This window comes from Xiphophorus hellerii, chromosome 6 (assembly GCF_003331165.1).
Source record: "Xiphophorus hellerii strain 12219 chromosome 6, Xiphophorus_hellerii-4.1, whole genome shotgun sequence".
NCBI classification, from domain to species: Eukaryota; Metazoa; Chordata; class Actinopteri; order Cyprinodontiformes; family Poeciliidae; genus Xiphophorus; species Xiphophorus hellerii.
This window is the reverse complement of record NC_045677.1, coordinates 9,965,002-9,991,437: the sequence shown is the minus strand read 5'-3', so window position 1 is coordinate 9,991,437 and position 26,436 is coordinate 9,965,002. Positions and strand designations below refer to the sequence as shown.

Here is a 26,436-nt window from a genome sequence, read left to right as displayed (position 1 = left end):
ACTTACAAAAAAACGTAGACGTCACCCTTGAAATTAATCACAGTAACACCAAATCAGGAATTCAGTATTTGAACTATGTGACCCGATATGAAACTTAATCAGCCTGGTAGAAAGATCAAATTTGATGTATTCTGAGAGACAACCTTCCTCTTGCTCTCTTGTAGCTAACGGATAGTGAAGATGTTTCTGTCTTCCTGATTTTCAATGCCTAACATCCACAAACTAAGTGACAGATTGATAGCTCAGCTCTAATACAATGTCTGCTCTGTCAGATTGAGGAAGGCCATTTCTTGCCTTCTCCATTCTGGAGTTACATGACAGCAGTGCAAGTCATAAGGAGCGCTGGTGCCATTACAACATCATCCCCTTCCGCTAGTAAGTGGATTATGGGGTTGGAGCGCAGGCATGCCTTGATGTGTGGTTTAGTTTTATTGGCAGTATAAGAGAACACAGTCCACTTAGTCCCCACTTTGATTTCAACTAATGTTGACATTAAACTGTTTTTTTTTCCATATTGCCTGTATTTTCCGCCTCTGCTCAAGGGTGCTAATGCGGGTTGATGGTTTTGAATTGCATTTATCACTGAGGTTTATTTGATTGAGAACCTTTTGAGGTACTTGACATTTGGCTTTCTATTCTAGTTTACTCGGGGAGGAATAACGTGGTGGACGTGCTTAATGGTAAACCTTAGCTTAATAGCTATTGATATGTTCACCTCTGAACTTTGAAAAATCCTAAAACGTGCGTATTAGAAATATCTGTCATCAATATGCTAATGAAAGTATTTCTCTGGCTTTAAAGTCTTCTTTTAGAAAGCATTTTACTAATGGAAGGTAATTATCAAGATTATTTTTATGATGTCATGACAATTATCATTATGTAATTTCATTAGTGCAGCAAAATTGTAAGTTACTGGTCCATTCAAGTGGATTAGAAAACTCGGGATTCAAAATTCTTACAGCCTAAAATTTTAAGTCAATACATTTTGATCGAGTTACAAAAATGTAGGAATCAAAGCTTGGCAGACTCAAAAGAAAAACTTAAATAGTTAAGTTAATGTTCTAAACTTAAAAATGCCCTGAAGTTTGTTGCCTTAGAATTTTGAGTTCTGCCAACTTTTCCTTGTTTTTTTTTTTTGTTTTTTTTTCAGTGTTAATTATATAATAATACTAGAAAATTTCTGAAGAAATTTAAACGGGGCCTTCCAAATTGGGCCCGTCGGTTAGAACACAGCATTCTGATGCTAAAAATTAGCATCAATGCTAAAGTAAGCTACAATGTACTAAATAGCATGTGGAGAGTCACAAGCATGTTGAGCAACATGGAATTATTCAATTCAGTATGTTAAAATTAGTCTATAAGTTAAAATTAGCCAAATACTAATGTTAGCCTAAATGCTGCCATTCAACATTCAACGCAAAAGTAAAAATCTGATTTATACTTCGTGACAGTTTGTTACTAGAAGAAAAAAAACAAACTCATCTCTTAACACCAAATTAATAGCAAGTAGTATTATTGTTTATAAAACATATGCTCTTTTGACATACTGCTTATTTGCTTAGACACAAGAAATTTACAGTTGGTAAATTTTGCAAAAGTAAAAATCAGATGTACCCTGCCTCTCGCCTGAAACGTTTCTGGACCAGCACCCCTTCTGACCCCAGTAGGGACAAGGGTGTACAGAAGATGGATGGATATATGGAAAATCAGATGTTTAGTTTGTAGCAGTTGGTTACCAGAAAACGTGCTCGTCTCTTAGCAACAGATTAACAACAAATATTGTTATTGTTCAAAAAAGATTTCTTCTGCTCTTGTGAAATACTACTCATCTTACACTACTTACTACTTAACAAGTGCAGTTAATGAATTTGGCAGAAAGGTGAAAATGATTTTGTTTTTTTTGTCATTGGTGGTAAATATATTATAAAACAGACATTAAACACAAACGTAAAAAGCAGATTTATACTTCGTGGCAGTTTACCAGAAAAAAAACCACTCATCTCTTAACATGAAATTAATTATTGCTTATAAAACATAAGCTTATTTGAAATACTGTTTATCTGCATAGACACAAGAAATGTAGTTAGTAAATTTTGCAAAAGTAAAACTCAAATGTTTACTTCGTTAAACTTGGTTAATAGAAAACGCACTCATCTCTTAGCAACAAATTAACAACAAATATTGTTATTGTTTAAAAAACATAAGACTTCTGCTCTTATGAAATATTATTTATTTTATGCTATTTAACAAGAACTGTGCAGTTGGTGAATTTTTCATAAAAATGAAAATTTTTTATTTTTTTTTTATTGGTAAATTTAGCAAAACTAAAAATCAGATGTTTACTTTGTGGCTCTTGGTTACCAGAAAATGCACTCATCTCTTAGCAACAGATTAACAACAAATATTGTTATTGTTCAAAAAACTTAAGATTTCCTCTGCTCTTTTGAAATATTATTAATCTTATACTACTTAACAAGAACTGTGCAGTTGGTGAGTTTTTCAGAAAAGTGAAAATATCTTTTGGTTTGTGTTTGGTGCTGAATATATTATAAAACAGACATTAAACAGAAAAGTAAAAATCTGATTTATACTTTGTGGAAGTTCGTTACTAGAAAAAAACGGCCATCTCTTAACACCGAATTAATAAGTAATATTATTGTTTATAAAACATGAGCTTTTGACATACTGCTTATCTGCTTAGACATAAGAAATTTACAGTTGGTAAATTTTGCTAAATTAAAACGGCAGATTCCAGTGTCCTGGACAAGCACCCAATCATACCGCTATCCATTTAAGTGAATAAGAAATAATTAAAGACTCAAATTCAAAAGCTGACAAAAGCAGGATTTCATGAAACTTGTTTATGCTTATTTTATTATATGCTTATTATTTTGTTTATGTTTATTATATGCTTGTTTGAAGACAAACTGATTGCTCAGTTTCTGACAAACCATTGCAGTCATGTCAGCTACAACATTATTTTAACATAATCACCTTGCCATTAACAATGACAAACAAGTGTTAAATCCAAACCTTCCAGATGTTGCCGAATAATAAAGACTCCGATCATCTTCAGGCTCTAATTTGGAATCCCTTCACACTCATGACTCTGTGAAATTGATTATTTTTCACAGATATGTATCAGTTTCAATTAGTGCAGACACTTGAATATGTCACAACACAGGTGTGGACTTCCATAATGATGTTTTTAAAGGATAGACTGTATAGACTGATAGACTGATAGACTTATTTTATGCTACTTAAGAACTGTGCAGTTGGTGAAAAAAAATGACAGTAAAAACTTCTATTTTACTGTCATTCCTGCACTTTATATTTTATATTCATATTTATATTCATATTTTATACTGTATTTTATTTTATTCTGGAGTAACCTCATAACATTGGAACCTCAAAACATTGTCCTGAGCCGTATGCAACGAAATTTCGTTCTGTATACACCCTGTGCATGCAAAATGACAATAAAGTCAAGTCTAAGTCTATACGTTTTTAATTGTATGCTATCAAATTAAATACATTAAAATATCCCCAATGGTCATTTGGTGATTTCCTTCAAATAAACTGGAATCAATCATGCTATGTAGAGTTGGCTAGGGTTGTTCTCTTCATCTAATCCCTTTGTGACTCCTTGATGTTTAGATCAGGGCTTTGTGGGGGGCTTACCATCTGTTACTCCACTCCTTTTTTCTGTCACAGAGGGCACCTTTTAGGATTGTATCTGTACATTTGGTAGCATTTCATACTGTTGGATAAGTTGGAAACAACTAAAGTTGTTTACTGAAAGCAATGTTTAATTTGTAACATAAAAGTTTTGATTTCATGTACTTTTAAGGCAAACTACAAAATGTCTGTTTTTATTTTCATCCATAGCAAAGTTATTTTATTCTTCCGTTACTTCAAATATATTTCATTCTATAAATGAGATTAGTGTTTTTATTGTATTTTTTGCAAATGCATTGAGTACATGATCAAAATTTGGTGTGTTCTCAATCGATTTTAAAACCTACAGCAGGTGTTGGTTTTGTGTTGACTGCTTACATGTTGTTTAATTACACTGTAAGGACAAATTTTTGCTTCAGTTTGAGCAAATCTTGTCTCACACTATTTATTTAGATAACATGCTGATGTTATCGGAAAATCAGCAATGTCCAAAATGTTGTGAAAGACGCCAAGTGCGTTGCGAACAGATCTTTGAATGGTTGCTATAAAGTTAAAAAGTTGTTTTGGGACCAAGTCTTAAGGCTTACAGGCTTCGCTTTTGGTACTACTTTTGACACACACACAAATGTGCTTTGCTGCTTTATGCTCCATTATGCTTTGTAACTTGTTTCAGGCATTATATTTACAAATGTGGCATTCAGATTTCTGACCTCATTTAAATAGAACAATGTTTGGATTATGATGTTTGAATGGGTTTGGTATTATAGATCAGTAATCCAGGCGTACATGCTACAGTGGGCTGTCAAGTTAATAACTAAGGTCCACATTACTTTCTCCACATCATAAAAATGTTTGTGTTGATTCAAGGTGGTTATTAAACTCATATCCCTTGAAACTTGGAGCATATAGCTTAGAAATGTGTAGCTTTTTTACCTGTAAATATCCTGGTCAGCACCAAGTTTCTCTCATCTTGTAAGCAACCTTTGAAACTAACATTGTGTTTTATGAGTTACTTATGAGTTACTTTGGTTGGATGTATAGTGCAATTGATTAATAGAAATATCCCAGAAATGCCACTGATGGAATACCTCATCAAACTATTTCACATCTGCCCTGCAGATCAATGTTCTATGAAGATACCTTTTGTAATTTGTTCTCCACTCGTCTGAAGCAGTTTGATAACCACTTACTTTTGAGCCTTTGACATTTCTGCAAGTTTTGCTATATGACTCAACAATAAAAGATGAAATAACATTTATAGAAATTAATCTCATGCAACAGTATGCTGAATGATAAATGTTTAGTGTGGCTCCAACTGCTGGCAAGTTTCAGATTCTAGCATATCATTATTTGACCTCTTGAGGACACTCAGAGGTTGGTGATAACATACCCAGCTGGTCAAATGATCCCTGAATATGGAGGGGACATTAAATGAGATGGGATATCACAGCTAAAGTCATATACACTATTCTGAATTCTGTAAAATCTATACCCTTGATCCCAGCATACACACTCTATACAAACTACATCTACTTTTAAAAACAACCCACATTCTTTAAACAAGTGACACGACTGGATGATACTCGCTTCTTAATGTGTTTTTCCATACAGCAGCCTACATGGCAAAATGAGTCATTTTGGTGATATTTCACATTCAGTGTTTTATTCAGTGAATGCAAATCAGTAATGAAGAATTAATTGATGGAGGCTAATGTGTGTATTTCAAATGCACTTCTTTATGTGAACTATACCTCTTTTCAATAAAGCATTCTAACACAGCTTTTGATTAATGTACATATTGATTAATGCAAAGAAAAGAGTTCTATTTAATTTAATTGATCTGATCCCTGCGTGGCTTTACATATTCTCAAAATTAAGTCTTTTTAGAGAGAAAAATGCAGTTTCTTTGTGTGCTATGTTTTTTTTTTCTTTCCACAGAGCAATTTTAGTTGGAGTGTAGTAATTGTTTTCTGTGAATGTCGATAGGGGTCATTATCGGTGACTTACAGAGAGCTGAACATTTAATTATTGCAAACCAAATGACTCGAGTCTCCTTTCTGACCAGTCTGTATGCAGATTTACTGCATAAGTGGCCCATATCATAGAGTCATTTGTTAATGTCCTTGACAGAGCAGATTAAGCAAACAACACATGCAAATAGGCCTCTCCTTTTGCAATTTTAAATGAATATAAGTAATGGAAATTCATATTTATTCAAGCTTAGCATTTAATATGTTTGGGCAAAAGGATCTCTTATGGATATTATTGATTAAAACCCAATTTTGCATGATCATATTCCATAATTTTCTTTTAAAGGGGCAGTATGAATTTTCCAGACACATAGTGTCAATCAGGTAACTGTTACCTTCAGTTGTTGCAGCGCTTTTGGCCTTCCCCAAATGTTTGCCATGGGTTTATTCAAGAAATCCCAAAAATGCATAAAAGAAGCAAAGCCACACTTCAGGTATGATTTTGATGAGGGACCAACATAATAACATGATACAAAGCTAAAAAAAAGTACATCTCACATAATACCCCCTTTAATTATCTGATTTGGTAACTTTTTAATTTAATTCCTTGTAAATTAGTTTCACTTAATCCTGGTTATCATTTTCTGATCATGCTATTACTCTTTTTTTTTAATCAGGCTTGTAATGGTTTGCTTAATTTTTTCTGTTGCTTTCTGAAATAATGAAAAAGTGGTATTAGATAATTTTCTTATGCATGTTAATTCATTTCTTTTTGCTAAGAAATACAGAGTCAGTGACAGCAATTCGGACACATATTTATGAAGAAATAGTTGCTGAGAGATAGTTGAACCAAGTTTTACTTTCTGTGTCTTATGTAACTTGCAACAACAATAAAAAAAAAAGTAAATTAAACAAGCAAAAAAAAACACAAGTCAGAGAAATGTGGCTCCTTCTAGTTTTTCTCCAGAGCCTGCACTGCGTGTATGATCAGTGGGGGGCTTTTCAGAGAATGTTATGCACAAATTAAGACATTGCAATAGCCCAGCCTAAAAGTCAGAAGTTTTAGCATTTAGCCAAAGAGAGAACTCATGTGGTTTGTTTGCTCGATAATTTCGGCATTTCTGCGGTAAGGGATTCATTCCCTTCTTTAAAAATACATCAGTCTCCAGTGGCAAATTGCTGCTGTCTGATTCTCCATACTGTCACCTTGACATTTTCATAACTCTGTTTGACATTTTCCAAATTGCACAATGTATCTCATTTTTATTCATTTAGTTGCCCTGCTGCTAGCATCAAATTAGGCATGCATAAGAGGTAAACTGCACATGCTGAACAGGTAATGTTATGCCCTTAAGACATACCTTTACTCCCATGCTTCATGTTCCTACTCCACATCATCATTTAAATAACCTTAAACATGCAAATAATGGCATTAGAAACAGAATAGGTCAATGCATTTGACGAACCGTCTTCCCTATATCCAGCAAAGACATTATCAAGCTGACAATTGCTCTTGTATTCTCCTGTGTTTCCAAAGGCGTTGCTTTTGACCTGTCTTGACTTTGATCCATATCCTGCTTCTTGACAGGATTTTTTTGACTCTAGACTCGCCGTTTCAGAGCTCTCTTTTACTCTTTCCTGCCGCTGCCTCACTCCCTCCTCAGTTTCTGTCTGATTCAGTTTCTGTCCTCTCTACTAGCCTGTCCTCGGGGTAAGCTCATCGCCCTTCATCTGTCCATCTTGTACCATCTCTCAGCCCTCTGTGGGTGTAGATGTCGCCCTATCCCCTTACCCCGTGGAGTGTCTCACAAGCCATTAAGTCAGAGAGAAAAAAATCGAAATGGAAGGGCTCCTGTGACCTGACCCAATCATTTGCTATCCGTCCTCTCTACGCTACATATATGGAATGAGATAATATATACCATCGCAGATGACGTTCATATTTCCACAGTTGGCAGCACTGTTGCTTTGTAAAAATAAGGCCCTGGTCTTTCTGCATGGACTTTTGCAGATTCTCCCTGTGCATTTGTAAATTCTTTCTGGGTATGACAGCTTCATCCTATAGTCCAAAATTATGATGGCTAGATTAATTGGTCTTTCTAAAAAAAAAAAAACCTTAGGACAAAAACAAAACAAACAAAAATACATTCACACATATACTTGTCTCTGCATTGCTATATGATGGATTGCATGTACTCCCCTCTCTCGCTCAAATGACCGCTGGAATATGCATACCCATGATCCTGCAAGGATAAGCCATAGACAATAGAATAATTAAGTCAAGTCTCCAGTTTACATTATTTTCTGTTATGTCAACTAGTAACTTTGTTTTCCCTTTTGTATTTTGCTTTCTTTATAGAAACTACATTCTGTCTATCTACGATACCTTTGTAAAGGAGAGCATCAGCTGAGATAAGGCAGCCAACAACTAAACATTCTCCCTCTCCTGTTAACTTTTAACTTCTCTTGCTTTTTAATTGGAATGTATGGATGGTATGATTCCTGGATAATTCAGCTTGTAAAACATTTTCATAAGGATTAAAGTCAATTGATTGTAGGATTGTTGAAATAATTATCTTCTGCATCCTCAAAGTGTCTGAGGAACTGTAGTGGAAATTTGTTTTAACAAGTCTTTCCTCTTTTCAAAATTACAATTAGTTTTGATTGTATTGTTTTTGTTGGTGTTAGGAAAAAAGAGCTAATAAAAAAACTTAGTTTGATATTGCACATTGTTGCTGTTGTAGTAACATCTCTTTATGAGTCATTTGTTCATGAATCTACCCCTGGTGTCAAGCTGACAAACATAAGCATGATAATGATGATCTGCCCTGTCTCAACTTGTGACGCTGTTGCTTTTAAGGCTGAAGGTGCTGGTTTATTATTGAGGTAATTGGTCAATGAATTTTTGGCTACTGAAACCTTTCACTTGTTCCTGTTTTGGTAGAAATCATTTCAAAAGTTATGTTCTGTAGTGTCTGTCTTTAAAAGTAGAATACTAAGAATCTTAACTATGATCTGGTAAAACATTTTATCCATCCATCCATCCATATTCTGTTCACCCTTTGTCCCTAATGGGGTCGGGAGGGTTGCTGGTGCCTATCTCCAGCTACGTTCCAGGCGAGAGGCGGGGTCACCCTGGACAGGTCGCCAGTCTGTCGCAGGGCAACACAGAGACATACAGGACAAACAACCATGCACACACACACTCACACCTAGGGAGAATTTAGAGAGACCAATTAACCTGACAGTCATGTTTTTGGACTGTGGGAGGAAGCCAGAGAACCCACGCATGCACAGGGAGAACATGCAAACTCCATGCAGAAAGACCCCGGCGGGGAATCGAACCCAGGACCTTCTTGCTGCAAGGCAACAGTGCTACCAACTGCGCCATTGTGCAGCCCTAAAACATTTTATGCTTTATTCATTAAATTGTAGCTGGAATCTTTTAGTAAACCGTGGCTTCAGTTCTCTGAGTTTGACTTTGATCTATTTTTGCCTTGGCTGGATTTTCTGACTATGTTCCCACTGTTTTCTTCTCCCCTCCCCTGGTTTTCTGTCCCTGCTCCAAACTCTCCCCTTTCCTCCCATCAGGGTGGGATGATCGCCCTTCTGCTGTCCGTCCTGTGCCTCGTCCTGATCCTGTACACCCGCAGGCGCTGGTGTAAGAGACGCCGCATCCCTCAGCCCCAAAAGAGTGCCAGCGCTGAGGCAGCTAATGAGATACACTACATCCCATCAGTGCTGATGGGAGGCCAAGCACGGGAAAGTCTAAGGAACTCCAGGGGTCAGGGGCCAAACTCTGGTGGCACCCTCAGCATCCGGGAGACACCAATTTTGGACGGGTACATGCAGAGCAGGTTCAGATATGACTATGAGGGACTTACTTTAGAATCTAGAAAAGATTCTAGAGACATGTCACTTTGGAAATCTAAAATTAGGTCAATATATTAGAGCGGTAACTGAATTCAGTCTCATCTGCAGGTACGAGTATGACATTACAGACCTGCGTCACCATTTGCAACGAGAGTGCATGAACGGCGGGGAGGAATTTGCCAGTCAAGTCACCCGTACCTTGGACTCCCTTCAGGGCTGCAATGACAAGAATAATATGGACCTCACACCGGGTTAGTAGACTGCAGAAACAACCAGAGCAGAAAAGACAGAACAGATGGGATAAGCATGGAAAAAGGTTTTAGTTCTTCTGAAACATTTTGTAACATAAATCAGATGTAAAACAAACATCTTGATGTTCTTGATGTTTTCCTGTAATTTTTTGAAATATTCAAACCTTTTTTATATGTGACGCAAGACTTCCATTTTGATTACATAAATCAATATGGAAGTTTTTTCCAAAAATGTGACTCTTTTGTACAAGTTTATCATAACAGGTTAGCTGAAAAAAAGCACAATTTCACTCTAGCAGATGATCATACACTAAGCCAGCAAATCTGAAACTGAAGACAAAAAAACAGAGAACAATGCTGTATTTTGTTCGCTATGACATCCATGGCTGTTTCTAAATAACTCCCCAAAATACATTGTACTGTACTATCAGGATAATAAGCTTTTTGTTAAGCCTTTAAAAGTTGCCTTCCACAGTCTTTGTGTTGGCATTGATGGTCCTGATTGCTTTTCTTTTGCAATTTTCAGAAGTGATTCTTGCACTAACAGACACAAACACACACAGTAAATTATCCCTTTACTGAGTTCCACTTATCTTTGAAGAGTGCTTTAGTTTTGTTTTATTTATCCTGGTTTTATTGTTTAGATTTTTTTAGAGCAGCAAAGAAGTTATATGGTAAAACAAAGTAGCATTTTCTTTTGAAAAAAAAAAGTAAATATTTTAAGAGTATTTTTTACCCAACTAAGACCTAGGGCTCAGTGATATGACCTCAAAATCATTTCACTGTATATTTTCTCAGTAGTTGGTGTAAATTGTGATATCTAAAATTAGGTTCCTGATCTCTGTATTATTGTTTGACCCTATACCGAAGTGATGAACCATGACTCAGACTGTAAACCCATTTTCAGAGAAGCGGGATAAAAACAAGCCTTACAGCTATCCTCCCACATAATACAACAGTACAAGTGACTTTTAACCACTCCAACTCCAAAACAACGCTTATGCAGCAGTTTGGCTCCTCAGTGTGAAAACAGTAGATTAGCCTGGCAGCTGTGATCTGAAAGACCAACCGAAAACCAACGATGTAGGGACAAATCGCCATCCCCGTGACCAATAAACCAACTAGAGTGTGACTGCCAACAACTGATCAGAGCACAAAATATTCAACTACTAAGCAGAAAAAAAAACTAGGCAGAATGAACATTTAGTGAACAGTGCTTACCATAGAGATTTTTGTACCTTCATTTTTTTTTCTAAAAGCTAGACAATAACTTCTCAACCATAGTCATGCTTTATTTGATGCCCTGATGTCTCTTGATGTCAGCTTCATGCAGCGTTCAATAGTGTCCTTGTAACTTTTAGTCTCTTTTTGTGAGACTTTTAGCTAAACTGTAGCTTCTCAAAGAAAGCCTGATAGCAACAAACTGACCCAATTGTTTAAACTCTATTCCTCCTCAATTGAGAACTTTTTTCCCCTTCAAAAATAAGTCCTTTGTGAAATAATATAGCTTTCCTAACCCCTCACCACATTGTCATTCCTGCTGGGGATTTTAATTTGTTTTGATGGTACTATGACGCTGCCTCTAACTGCAGGTTCAGTTTTCTTCATGAGTGAGTAAGTGAGTCCACTAACATGTCATAATTGTTATCTCTGAAAATTCCAACCCCATGTGTTTTATTTTTGTTTTTTGGGTAAGAGGTACAGTACAGGCAAGGTTTTTTTGTGTATGCACACAGACAAGAACAATTCAATTTATTATTTAAAGGAAATAGTGCTGCAGTTTTACATTCTTATTACAGTATTAATGCCCAAGGATAAAAAAAAAAAAGTTTTTCTCATGCAAATGTGTATTTGTTGGATCATTACTAACACACAAATAAACAAATTTGATGCCACAAACATTCACTTTAATTAGGGTAACATGTCTTTTAATTCAGAAAAATGTCACATTTTTTGTTTAATCAGAATAACTATCTTGCACTTTTAATAACAATTAATTTGATCAGATTTCTTCTTTAACAAAAAGGTTTATTTTGTTCCACAGGTCAACAGTAATTGGTTAAATGTCAGCCGTGCAAAAGTATGCAGTTTCTGTCTTCCATGTAGCTCGTCGTTTGGCTTTGAGTCGTGAAAACGCTTGTTTTGTTTTCCTCATAAACAATCCTTTTAAATTGGAAATATTCTGGAGACCTCTTTGCAAGCTGGTGAATCCATTTCAGAGTGTTTATTTTTCTCCATCAACCCAACTCCGGTAAGCCATTCCACGGCAGGTATATGCTGTGAATTGAAATAAGCTTCAAATTTACTAGCTGGACTCATTAAGTGATCAGTTACGGTGAAAGTGCTCACACACACTGCTCCTCTAGGATCCAAATAGTCCAGCCCTGCAGCTAATGGAAGCAAAGTAATCCTTTGCATTATGCATTTCAGATGGGTAACGCGTGAAACTGGAGAAAGAGACAGTACCAGCCGCTGGCTAAGTTCAGAATGTTTATACATATGAAAACTGTAGAGGTCACTGAGAAAATGACATTTGAATTCCTACTGAATAAACAAACACATAGACCTATCTGGAAAATGGCCATGACCCTTGGCATTAGAATAGTTATCATTTTATGCCTTCATGAACAAGTAAAGAAAAATGATATGAATATATTTAGTGGTGTTTGTCACCGGCAATTATTCTTCATTATTTTTGTCTAAGGCTCATTGTTACGCAGCTGGAGGCAGTATTTTTATCTATTTCATTTTTCATCATAAGCACAAAAACATTTGCATCTCCTTTGGTAACATATATAGATCTTGTGTATCATAAATAACTTTTAATGAAGAATCATTGAGTGTGTGAGCAAAGGATTCTCTTAGTTGGAATGAAACAATCAGTTAAACATGCAATTATTGCTATATAATTCTACAAAATCACCAACTTAGTCTTTTTGCTGAGGCCTTTGTCTGAATATTTACAGAAATGTATAATTTCCTCCTCCGAGTCTTACATATGCTTCAACAGTTTTTCTAATTAGTTTTAATTTCATGCCAGCTTTTCTCACACTTCAATTTAGACTCGTTGACTTTTCACTCAGTAAACAGCTGGATGCTTTTTTTTGTAGCATTACTGATTTTTTTTCTTTTTCTCTCCCTACAACTGGCATTGAAAAATGTCAAAACCACCATTTTGAAGTGCTTATAGTTCCCTTCCACTTGTTTGCAGTGAATGACAACACCAAGTTGGCCCTGATGAACAAATACAAGGACAACATCATTGCCACGAGCCCATTGGACAGCAATCACCAGCAAAACACCCTGCTACCACACAACACATCTACCAGCCAACGCAAACGTCTCTCCAGCAACACCAGAGGTGAGTCACGCCCGTGTTTTCTATAAACCAGGCCAGAAAAATTTTACAGACTGATGATGTCAAGTAAAGATCTGAATACATAGAAGTTGTGTGTATCGTTTTGAAAGAAGTACATTTTGTAATAAAGGTTACAAATTCATAAAAACAGCTTTAGTAGTCAAACTAGGGTTGGAAAAAGTTTTATTAAAAAGTTAATTGATTTGTTTTCTAACAAATTACACCTCATGTTACTTTCTAAAACTTGTCTTAGTGCATTTTATGCAATCTGCAATCTTTGATATATTTTAACCTTTTATTTTTTAGAGTACCAATGCATTACAAAAGCTTTTCATTAGTACTGCATTACAAAACATAGTAATTTAACAATAAATAAGGAATTGCTGAAAGCAGGTGATTTTTCAAGACTGTAAATCACAAATATAAAAAAAAAGTTAAACCTGTTTGTTCTTTTGTCGAGTGACAGCACATTTTTTGTTCTTTAACTTAAAATGTAAAATGGTAAATCTTAGAGAAGTCTCCTCATTTTGCTAGACTTGTCCAGTTCACATGGGTGCTGTCATGGACTTTTTGGTAATCAGAACAATTTATTTACTATATACATATCGTTACTTTAATGTAGAATAAATTACATAAATCAAAACACGACAACGTATGTCTAGGATTTAGTACAGTGGCAAAGACATTAAATATGTACTTGAAAATACTGACTCAAAATAAATGTGTAAACATTTCAAAATAAATGCTGGGTAATAATTCTGACCTTTATTGTGATGTACAAATTTAACTATAGAAATTTAACTATATTTAACGCAATAATTTTTCTTCTTTTTTTGTTTGCGTTCGTCAGGACAGTACTGTCCAACTCTGTCAAACATATTTTAAACTGTTACTTTTTTCAAGAAACAAACAAATGAACCAAACAAATGTTATATTCATTGAAATGGCTTTCTATGTCCTGTAGTAGAAATTGAACCTCGCTTTTTCTACAAAATGTGGTACCAGTAAGTTGTCTTTCTATTGTAAAGCCTACAAAATGTGAAAGAGTTCATGCACTTAATGGGACCTCTTATAATGACTGAAGGCAAGTGATCATAGCCATTAAATATCAGTTTCTAGCCTAAAATGTTCATGTCAAATGCTGAATTCATACTTGTTTCTTGAGTTGTTAAGTAATTTCCAAATCATTTTAAGCAGTTCCAGCAGGTATGCCATATTCCAAATGTTATTGAAGGTGAGTTATCAAGGATCACAGGTGCTTGTTATATACAATATTTATGCCCAAATGGATTGAAATGTTATAACTTTATAGTACTCAAAGGAATTGATAAGTAATAACCTTGAGATCATTTTGAAAAATGTTGAAATTATAGCATACTGTATGATGATATGATTGTCATGCCATTAAAGTGATGATTGCCCTCAAAACATTGAAGTGCTAAGGAAATCTTGCATGAATGAAGCGTGAATGTGAAACTTGCCATTTATTTTTTTATCATAATTTTATTGCCATTTGTGTTGTACTTGAATTGTTTTCCATCATTATTACTTTGTTGTAACATTCCATCCCTACTCATGCTCACTTCATGCTTTCCAGGCCAATACTTTGTAACCACAGCCAGGGGAACACGCATTAAAGACAACGCTTACATTTGAGGGATAAGCGATATAAGCCAGCAACGACTTCAAGTTAGATTTTTAGGTAGCTTAACCTTTACTCGTCATTATAGTGACTTTCTCTTAACCCAAATAAATCTAAACCTTATTGATAAGTAAATGAAAAAGGTCAAAGCATCTTTAGATGGAGTTATTGAAACTGCTGTAATTGTAAGGCAGCTAGAGGTGCAGTTTGTTGCAAACTGCTCCATTCTATTTATTTCACTAGCACTTCAAATAATGTTTTATGCATCATGTCTGACAACAACATGGCTATTGGGACTTTTTGGATTTAGATGCCTTTATTTTCTAAATTTTTGGTAATTTATTTATTTGTGTCCAGTTTGGCACAGAACAACGCCAGATTCAGAAGAGACCATTTTTACTAAAACACATTTCAGGTAATACTTCATAATCAATAATAAAAGGTGAGAAAAAAGAGTGAAAGCTTGAAAAATACAAAATAGAAAACCACAGTGGGCGCTGCTAGCCCCTCCAAATGGCCTTGTTGAAAAATTAAGCCTGCAATGCCCAGAAATCTTCCAGTGTGGTTGGAATTAACTGTAAACAACACTTGTGTTTGCTTTGCCAGTCTGTACAACTTGGTACTAAAAAGAGAAACAAATTCTCAGAGGCAGGGTTGAAACTGGCATTTGTGATGTATTGAACAAAGAAACATTTAGGTCCAGGTGATCTATCAACAAAATGTTGTCAGCAGATTAGTCCTTTTCTGAACACAACCAAGAAATACAAGATCTTCACATCTTTTTTTAAGAAATAAGCCACTCTTAATATTTCATAACGTTTTGAAAATATATCCGTTTAAGTTGGTGCCTCTTGACAATATTGGATTTATAGACTTTGAAACTCCTTCTTGCTGGTGCCATGCCTTTTTTAATTACTCTCAATGTCCATCTCTGACTAAGAAATGTGTTCCAAGCCCAAGCTGAGGCCCAAGATCTAATGTGTAACAAGTAACTACACTATATTTCGAAAAGTGTTAAATTACAAATGTCATTTTCAAGTGTACAGAACGTCACATGAAAATATGGGCTTCTAATCAGTTTAAACAATGCACACATCTAATGGTAGCAAAATCTGGATATTGCTAGCATGAGAAAGCCACAAAGTTAACAAGCTAACTTGCTGGGAGATCGCTTGAGTTAAGGTGCACTGCAAAAATAATCATGTCCTTACAACTGTGTCAAATTGTGTCAAATTAAAAGCAAAAACATGCACTGTAGTGTATTGTTATGAGACAGATCAACACAAAGTTGTTGATAATGTAAAGTGGAAAAAGGCCCCTTTACTCTGATACACCTACAAAAAGGAAAAGAAAATCCTGTATAAAGGAGACAGTTGCCTTCAGAAGTTGACTTGGATCTGAATGTAAGGATGCTTTTCTTTAGCTGTGGGTGAATGCATTGTAAGAAAACCTATTAGAGGCTGCAAAGAGCTTGAAGCTACGATGGTGGTTTGCCTTTCAGCAGGACACGACCCTAAGCACACAGCCAGAGCTACAATATAGGGGTTTAGATCAAAACTGAATTTAAAAAATGAATGTTTATAGTCTTCCAGCACTCTTAGAAGGACTGAGTTACCTTGAGCTACTTTGTAAAAAAAAAGCAAACATTTAGTCATTGGGTATGCAATGCTTCAACAAAAGACTTGCTGTTGTATATGCAGAAAAAAGGTTGTTTACAAGGAAGCAGAGTCTATGCACACCACACTATTCCAACTTGTATTTGAAAGGTATTTTGAAAACAACGTATTCTTATCTTGACATTTCAGTTATTTGCTGTTCTGTGTTGGTCTACCACATAAAATACCAATAGAATACATTTAATTGTGTGTTTTTTGTGTCCAAGGACTTTGGATACTTTTGCAAGAGAGTGAATTAATGAGTGTTACTAATCCTAAGTGACCAGCTGCCTCATCTTTCTCGATACACAATTTATTGTACATTTTATCTATATTAATATGGTGACTCATCAATATTTGTCAGTTAACTGTTGTCTAAAGAACATGCGGGGGTTTTTTGCATGTCATCAAACCTAGCTCATTGTTACGCTTATTCTTAACATGTATTTGACCTCAACACTTTTAAAGTTCAACAGAATATGCTTATTCAGCACAAAATTAGTTACCAATAACTAACTAAGGCCATGATTACACATGTTTTTTTGCAGCAACAAATATGTAAGCGCACAGTCAAATCAAATGTGTGCAATTAAACTGATGATTACCCGAACATAATTCAGCGAAGACTAATGAGAAACTAATGGTGTGAAAAATATTTAGTTATGCTATAAAAAGTTAAGATACATTCTTACCACAATCTGCATAATCTTGAAAATGATGTCTTTGCAGCCAACCTCCTGCTTAAAAAAACATCCCAGAGATTCTTTGTATGTTTTTTGTAATGCATTTATTACTTTTTCTTTAGCTGTGTGTGTGAGAGCTTCAAGAAGCTCTTGATCTGTGCTGGTGGCTTTGAACCATTCAGTTGACTGACAACAAAGCTCTATCCACAAATAAAAGAAACATTTGCTTTTGATTCATTCAGTTACATTTAGCAAATTTTCACGTTGTGATAGAAGTATGCACAAATAGAATGCAATGAAGTGGGAAAAAAAACTGTTTTCATTAATTATAATTGCTGTATCAGCGATACAGTGTCGTCTTAGTGTTTGACAGTTCAAGGTTTTGCCATCTATGGTGCTTGGCATGCACACGCCAACACACCGGCGCACACACACACACACACTCCCTTTCAGAAATTTTAGTGCTTCCAGATGCAAATTAGATGTCTCCAAAGCCAGCTGCACAGGAATGAGGTTGTCTAAGCAGGAAATTAGATCTGCTTCACGCAGTTTCGAGTTTCTGTTGCTGGGGTTTCCACTCAACAGTTTTCATCTTTCTTATAAAATATGCACACAGACGCATTGTCGTTCTCAGTGGGCATTTTCTGTTTGTGTGATAGGTGTGTTAAGCACTAAAGCTTTTTCGTTTTGTCTTAGATGCTCCGGCGCTTGTCTTTGCTCCATATGTCAACACTTTTAATGGACTCAAGAGTCACTTCTCAAAATCTCAAGGACCTAAGCTGTCAAATGGGAGAACATGAGTAGGTGATGGAGTAGGCGAGAGAAGTGTGCCCAGACTGTGAGTCCCTCATTAGTATTTCATAATTATAAATAAATGCAAGGTATGTCAAATATAGGGGTTTCATATGCAGTAATTTAGCCTGATCTGTGTCTTGACACAATGATGAAAATTGAATAGCTTATTCTTTTCTCCTGAGTATAATATTTTTGCAACGTTATTGTAAATGTTGTCACTCAAAAACATGAAAATCAAAATTATTTAATGTTTATCCATGTGTCATCCTTTTTTTAAATAATGCAACATGTAAAAAAAAAAAAGTCTTTTAAATTGAATTCTGTGAATTTTAGTATGAGCAGACATAAACGAGTGTACTTTTAGGTAAAACCGCATTATTAAGAATAATCATAGTAACAATAAAGATAATTTGTAATTGGAAAGTAGTTTTATTAAAGCCACTTGAATAGCAGTTTAAATGTAGTGGACTGTTTTGTTTCTACACCAAACAAGAATTTTTTATGTCTGCATGTTATTCTCTTATATTCAAGAACTTTCCTCACTTCAGTTATCTCTCCATTTGCCTTTTAGTTATAGTTTTCTCTAAGTTCAGTGAATTCATCCTAATGCTTTTTTTCCTCCATTTTAAAAAAAATGCAGATTTCATTCTTATTGCAGGGTTCGACAATAACTTGGAAAAAATGCAGAGGACGCCGTTTCCTTCCAGCAAAAACAGTATCTGAACTGAAAGTGTGCTATGATGAATGCTTGTTTATTAAATCGGTTGAGAGAAATGCTGCTGAAACAATGGTGTCACCACAAAAGGCTTTCCTCTTGTGAAGTGAAGCTATGCTAACATCTGTGCTGGTAGATAGTCATGGCTGCCAATAATATTAATGCAGCACATTCATATCTTCAGAGCATATTGTTCTAAAAGCAACAACTTGAAAAGCTGATGAAGCTGCTGTCACGAAAAAGCTGTTCAAAGTTTACCACACTGACATTGCTGCCAACTATTTCCTCCCCCAATTGTTTCGCAGACTTTCTGTTCGTCTAATCAAACGCTGTGTCTTGGTCAGGATTTTTAAGCTCGTGTCATACAGAAACAGAATTATTTTATTTGCAAATCACTTAAATCCCACCGAAGCACTAACATGTATGAAGCTTTATTGAATTTCCTTCTTAACGTTGTGCAAACCAAAAGCACTTGTAAACAACTTTGGATACATGCCCTGTAAACATAACTAATGCTTCAATTAAAACACACTCAAAGTAATGCATTATTAACATTGTTAGTGCAGTGTATACTCTAAGCAGTGTTGTATAGTAACGAAGTAAAAATACTTCACTACTTTACTTAAGTATATTTTGGAGTACTTCATACTTTCCTGGAGTATGAAAATTTTTGATGACTTTCACTTTTACTTCACTATATTTCCGAACTTAATTGCGTACTTTTACTCCGATACATTTTCAATGTGTGGTTTAGTTACTCGTTACAAAAAAGCGAGACAGAGAAACGCAAGTGTTTTGACCCCACCTACTGATTAGCAAGTAGCAAGTAAGGCTACCGAACAAAGTCCGTAGCCTGCTTGCCTGGGCTGGTTCATCACCACCAATAGGATACTTCTTCTTCTTCTTCTTTTCTATTATGGCGGATCACAAGCAACTTTAAGGTGCATACCGCCACCTACTGTACATGAGTGTGTAGAAGCATTACTTCATATCTATTAAATTCTACTTTTTAATTTTGTATTCTTAAGATAAATAAACAATGCTTTCCTTAATTTGTGAATATCTGTTATGTTTCCTTCATTTCCTAATATACCTTTAAGATTCCATTCATGCCCCATATTTCTAACTATTCTCTTTAATTCTTCCCTTTCGAGTTCATTTGACTTACAGTTCATCAATATGTGTTCTACATTTTCTTTCTCTCCACATCTCTCACATTTATCATTATTTTTCCTCCCTATTTTATAAAGCATGTCATTTAAGTAGGTATGACCTACTCCTAATCTACTAATTATTATTTCTTCTCTTCTGTTTCGTTCATTAATGCTTCGAATTCAAACTGACTTTTGTACTTCATATAATCTTCTTCCTTTCTTATCTTCATTCCACATTTTTTGCCATTTCTTGATTTCTTTACTTTTAATTAGGATACACCTGTTTCGCTTCTCCCATTAAACACAAAGCAAGTCTCGCAATCAGTAGCAGTCACATGGAAATTCTATCTTACAAAAACTCCCCGTCCAACTTGAAGAAACACATCGAGGTAACTTCTTATGAAATGGTTATAATCCTCCTGTTTCAGTAACTATAGCTTGGTCACTAGGCACTCCTGTATTGTGAAATCTTGACCATAAATGAACTTTGTTTGGCATTGTTTCAGTTCCACACGTGGTGTATTTAGCTTAGGCCTAATGTTGACTGTAGCAGGCTACCTAGACTCCTCTGTTCAAGGGGGGACAGAAGCCATAGCGATAGCAATTTAGACTAAATTTAACGAATATAGGAAAGGCATGCAAGTTCAAAACCAGGTTTACAGATGCCAATAAGCTGCATTTCCCTCCCAATTCTTTTTTTCTTTTGCATAATGACCAGTTGTGTGCACCACCTACTGACTGTAGGATTGACTGATTCACTGATTTGTGAAGTAGAGTAATCGTAACAGCTCTTTTTCTTCATGTTGGCCGCATTTTCTGTACTATTTATTTTTCTCATTTTCAGCACTGACCTTACTTGAAGGGAAAACTTAAGGCTTACAAAAACTTTGTATTTTCTGTCCTGGAGGGTATACTAAGAAGCTGGTTCAGTTGTAAAGCAGGTTAAGTTAACCTTGTGCTATAGGTAAAGCACCTAATTTTCTTAACTAAATGATGCCTGCAGGTATATCTATTAGCAGGTTTAATTTTGCCTGCACTTGGTTGGGTACATTATTTTAAGTGTATTTGACAAGTTTACCAAAATATAAAAAATGTCATTCAAACTGCATTTGCTTTGTTTTACTTTTTACTTGTACTTTTCATTACATTACTTGAGTACATCCATTTTTACAGTAATTTCCATACTTAAGTACAAGAAGTTTCAAATACTTTAAGACTTTTACTCAAGTAACATTTCAGTCAGTGACTTCGACTTTTACCAAAGTCATATTTTGGAGAGGTACTTGTACTTTTACTTGACTCTGAGATTTCAGTACTTTATACAACACTGACTCTAAGTATAAAGCTGCCTAGTTCTATATATACATAAATATCTTCATGTTAAGTATCATGCAGTGTTAAGTGACACATAGCTTTTCACCATTCATTGCTGATGAATATATTTAGCTCAATTGCTTGAAAGCTAGTTATCCAAATCTAAACTTTTAAGTCTTAAGTGCAACATGATAAAGATTGGTGGACGAGGGATGGACAGTACAAGAGCTGTACACTACAGAAGATAAGCAACACTACATGTTGCTTATCTTCCTTTTAGCTTCTTTTTTTTTTTTAAATCCAACATATTTACATAATTACAGTAGTTAACTTTGACAAATATATTAATTCATTTTCATTTTACAGCAGCATAAGTATTTCATTTTGACTATACAGGAATTCTTTTCCCTGAAATTGAGCGCTGGAAATTATGACCATCATTAATTATATGGCATACAATAAAAAAAGCTAATTGAAGTATAATGTTGCAAATTTTTAATCTAGTAGTTTGTTTGCTTTTACTCAACACAATCTAACTCAAAAAATACATAAGTTCCCCAGATCTCATTTTCACCTCATTCACTTTTCAGCCGAGTTTTAGATTTAAAGATGTACAGTTTTAAAATGCTGTGGTAGAATTGAAAACAAAATCAACAAAGTATCTTTCAGATTTAAGTTTTAGATAAGTGTAGAGCATGACATGTACTTGTCTTATTCACATACACAAGACAACATAGGACTCAGAGTTACTCATATTACTTATAATTCTGTTTTATTTAAGTTTTTCAATTAAAGCTGCAGTAGGTAACTTTTATTTTAAAAGATGTTTTATATATTTAATGAAACTGTCACTGTCGGAACAGTAGAATATGGAACAGATCATTTGTGGAAAAAAATCAAGCTCGTCTGGCTGCTCCTAGTATTCCTACTGTCATTTGCAGAAATACACTGATATGCCAGGAGGAATGCCTTAGCATTGTCATTCATGCTTGTGTATGTGCTTCCCCCTGCACAGTGCACAGTCATTCCAGCTGAGGATGACAGGTGTGCTAATGGCGGAGAAGCAATCTAACATTACACGAAATGCTAACAATTTATTGAGTTTTCCGCAGGATTCTCTGTGGATGGAGAGCTGTAGCGCAGCAATTGGCAAGGGGAAGGGTCCTGTAAGGTGCTCTTGTTAAAATTTTCAGTAAGTCCATGGTTTTCTCAGGACTTTAAGTATTGGTTATTAACACATCGGTTGTACGAACTTGTTTTGAACATAATATAGGACCTAGTTTACACTGGCTTTGAAGCAATCTAAAAGGTGCTACCTTAAAACCTCATTTGTTTTGACTGAAAACAATCTGATGGTTGGGCATATTATTTATGAGTGTATCAATAAAAAAATTCCAATAGTATTCCAACTTACTTTGTAACATAAGAGCATGTCCTGGTATCCTTATATATATATATTCTGCTTGTGAAAAGTGGAAATAATTTAAATAATTTTTTGATTTAAAGGAACAATTTACTCTTAAGTTAAAGTGAAACACTGAGAAGGTTGTCTATATATTTTTTTAACTAGTGTGTTTGAATATCTCTATACACCCCAGTTTATACAGATGTTTAAACTTCTCTTTCAAGCTTTTCCTTGTATATCATTAAGATCCTAATGTCCATAAACAACACATTGTTTGGTTATATTGGATTTGTCTTTAGTAAAAATCACAGCTTTATGAAAAAATTATTGATCAGATACCAAAATTACTACTGCAGTGCGAGAACCATCTGCTTTTAGTTATGATCCTTTATCTAACTTTTCATGCGATAACCGTAAATGCCATTATACTGAGATTATTGTTGGCTCGGTTTAAATGACACAATATGAAGCTCCACTCAATCACTTTTCTTTCTTTTAACAACTCACAGAGCTGCACATTATTCCAACACAAAAATATTTTTTTTACTTTTGACTGCCATCCCTTACATTTCAGTCACTGAAAAGGTATCTTGCGGACCGAGCTCCCACCAGTCGTCTTTTTTTTTCTTTTTTTTTTTTCCTTTTCATTGGAGGTGTATTTTTGTTTGAATCCAACAGCGGGTTCAACTTTCTTGAACCCAGACGGGGACTCTGGGACGGAGGCAGACAGCGAGCCTCAGCTGGCCTTTTACACTGACCCAAACCGCAGTCGACGCCGGAGTCGAGGTATGAGAAATGGTAACGCCAACAGCGCGTGGGGCTCTGGGGGTAAGGAGGACTCATACACCTACAGACAATTTATCCCACTGATGGTATTGCCACCGCCACGACGCATGACAAGTGAACTCTGTACATGTAGCCAGTGGATGGTTCTAAATTGGTGTTTACACGTAAATTTGACTCGTACCGGGATTGTGTATACATACACAGTAATGTGTAGAGTGCTTGTGAGCATGTAAAATTGATCTCACTGCATCTGCATTCAATCTTGTTGATGGAAATCAAACAAGATCATGAGATCAGAGGTTCCCATTGGGGTGGAAAATTTAATGTTTGTTGCACCTTGCAATATGAAGAGCACTCTGTGTTGAAATAATATTACGGACAAATATTATTTCTAAGGAGGACCCTGTGCAAACTCTGTCAACGTGAAGTGGTGGAGCACGCTTTATCTGTCAGCATGCCTTGTCCTTGCAACTTTGATGTACAGTAATAGGTTGTGGAAGGGAGATGGAGGAAGAAAAAACAAAACAAAACAATCCCCTCAAAATAATAGCTGCTGTCAAAAGGCGTTACAAGCCTTTACAGAGCCTCCAAGCCAATTATCCTCCCGTCATGTGCACAGGTGTCACGTACACAGTGAAGCCTCCGGAAGTGTAGCCAACATCTTTAATTAGAACAAGATGGTAGCAATGATGCCCCAACTGTGTTGTTTACATCCAGAGGAAAGACTGATTTGTGAGGCATGATGAAATTATTCCTTGTCATTTCCTGCTCACATATACAATATAAAACATTTTCCGAAAATAGCTACATTTATATGGAGATTGATTTTATTTATTTTTTTAACATTTTAAAAGCTGAAGAATAAACTTTGGGCAGAATGCCAGAAGATAAAAGAACAAAAAAAAAAGGTTCAGCAAAGTGAGATGATCCCTGCATCCCATTTCTGGATAAGTTACTTGATTACATCAACTGGTTTGGAGCAAAATACAAAAGGTCAGCGTTCCATTTGGCCTTTGTTTTAAAGCCTAGCCTCGGGTAGCATCTGAAAGAACAAGCTCTGCCAAGGTAATTTAGAAGTGACAATTTAATCTTGAATTTTTGGCGTTAGTGTAAAAGTAACTGCTTTGGACAAAGTTTGAGTTCCTATATTCAAGGTCATTATTTGGTTTTTGTTGTGTGTATGGGCGTAGGTGGGGGTGTGCGTGTGGATGAATGCATACCTCCTGTGGGTATGCGGTCACGTTTACCACTTTTCTGTGTTGCATTCTGGAGTAAAGGAGATAAGGGAAGCATTTTACTCTGACAAAAAAGGGGAGCACAGGAAAGAGGGTCGGTTGCAAAGCAACCTCTAAGCTGTTTTTTTTTTTTTAATATTATTTTGGTGTGTGTTTCTATTTTCCTCACACATCCCAGCATGGATGTTAAAAACCCTTCAAAGGTAAACCTTAGGTCTATACCACCGAGCCCAGTCTAAAGCTCCCAAAGGCGTGATGCTTTTTTTGATCCAAAGGTCCTTTTTATGGGAGCTAAGCCCATTTTTGTGCGGTGGGTAGAGGCCGGTTTGTAAAGTAACTCATGTGAGTAGCGTGTGTGTATTTGTGTGTGACTGTTTGCCTTTATGTTTATGTTACCAAAAGGTTGCCAGAAAAACACAAGTGACTGCTTCTCATATACGTTTTGTTTATTGTTCCCATCTCCTTTCTCTCTTTCCATTCCATTTGTTCCCAACAGCAGGTTCCCCGCGGAGTCCTATCAATAAGACCACCCTGACTCTGATCAGTGTCATCAGCTGCGTGATTGGCCTGGTTTACTCCTCTCACCTCGCCTGCAGCCTCTCAGTCCGAGTAATCTTACATGTGCCGGAGCACCTCATAGCTGACGGTAAGGCTTTACACCAGTCTAAGATTGTCGATGCAGCCTTTCTTAACAAACTCCCAAGGAAGCTTAAAGCCCTGGGGGGCTGAGCTGGTATTTTTCTGCCGCTCTCCAGGGAGCTCAGCTCTCTATATCTCTCAAACCAAGTGCCAGCGCTTTGTTGGGGAGCTGCTGATTTGCTTTGCTCTCAAAGACAAAGGTAAATGCCAGGTCGACCACTTTTTCTTTTCGTTCCCTATGCTGCGCCACATGACTGATGTACTCGCGAAGCAAAACAGTGCATTTAGGCAAGAGGGCATTGACCATCCACAGAGATCTCCTCATCACTGTTCGGTCTTTTACTTTTTTACACAGTCCCTTGAAAGAGACACCAAAAACTTCTTCACCTTTTATACATCATAACCACAATTTCTGCCATCTTATTCCATCAAAAAATGGAAATTTATACAATTTCTTATTTGATAGATAGCTAATACTCAGTGAGATTGAAAGGAGAACACCTTTCAACATTAATTTTAAAGCCTCACAACAGATTTTCAGAGGGACTTAGGTCTATTCTTTGACTGGATCTGCACCATAAAACAAATATACTATGATCTCAACCACTGCAGCTGCATGTTTAGGTGGATGTCTTGCTGGAAGTTGAGCCTCCACCAACAAGTCTCATGTCTTGCAGGCTCCAACAGGTTTTCTGCTTGGATTTAGCTCCATCAATCTTACCATGAAATCTGACCAACTTCCTGTCTCTGTCAAAGAGAAGCATCCCCAATGCAAAATACTGCCACCAGCATGTTTCACAGTGCCGTAGGCATGTTGAGGGTGATGTGATGTACATCAGCACACATTGCCTTTTGTGACCATTATATTTTGGTCTCATATGACCAGCAGGCTTTCTTGCACATTCTTGCCATATACCCTAAACAGCTTGCACTTCTTGTGAACTTTATTCACCAGTGGCTTACTTTTTACCACTTAGCTTGAAATTCTGGATTTGTGGAGTGCGTGACGAATAGTTGTTCTGACCACAGATTCCTCCGCCTACGCTGTGAATCTCTAGCAGCTTCTGCAGAGATATGCCGGACACCTTGACTTTTTCTCTGATAAATAATTTCATTGTGAAACTTGGGTGAACTGTCATGTCTTTGTGTATCTGCAGATAATAGATTGAATTGTCTTTGAGAGTTTCAAAGCTTATATGTTTTTTTCACCAATTTCTGCTTTAAACTTCTCAAAACCTTTTTCTTCTAACCTCTAGTGATTAAATTTAGACACTTTCTAATAC

General features: G+C 35.9%; 1 protein-coding gene across 5 annotated transcripts in view; it reads left to right on the top strand.

Moving 5' to 3' along the window:
- The window catches only part of astn1 (astrotactin 1), a 351,664-nt gene that overhangs the window by 74,707 nt on the left and 250,521 nt on the right, over nucleotides 1-26,436 (top strand). The window contains exons 3-7 of one of the 5 annotated variants that reach the window (XM_032565573.1): nucleotides 9,240-9,490; nucleotides 9,630-9,772; nucleotides 12,984-13,133; nucleotides 23,172-23,279; nucleotides 25,011-25,160. In XM_032565573.1, coding sequence (XP_032421464.1) covers nucleotides 9,240-9,490; nucleotides 9,630-9,772; nucleotides 12,984-13,133; nucleotides 23,172-23,279; nucleotides 25,011-25,160 — 802 coding nt within the window. Of the gene's footprint in view, nucleotides 1-9,239; nucleotides 9,491-9,629; nucleotides 9,773-12,983; nucleotides 13,134-23,171; nucleotides 23,322-25,010; nucleotides 25,161-26,436 lie in introns of all 5 variants that reach the window. The other 4 variants (XM_032565572.1, XM_032565571.1, XM_032565575.1 and 1 more) reach the window with 4 other exon arrangements.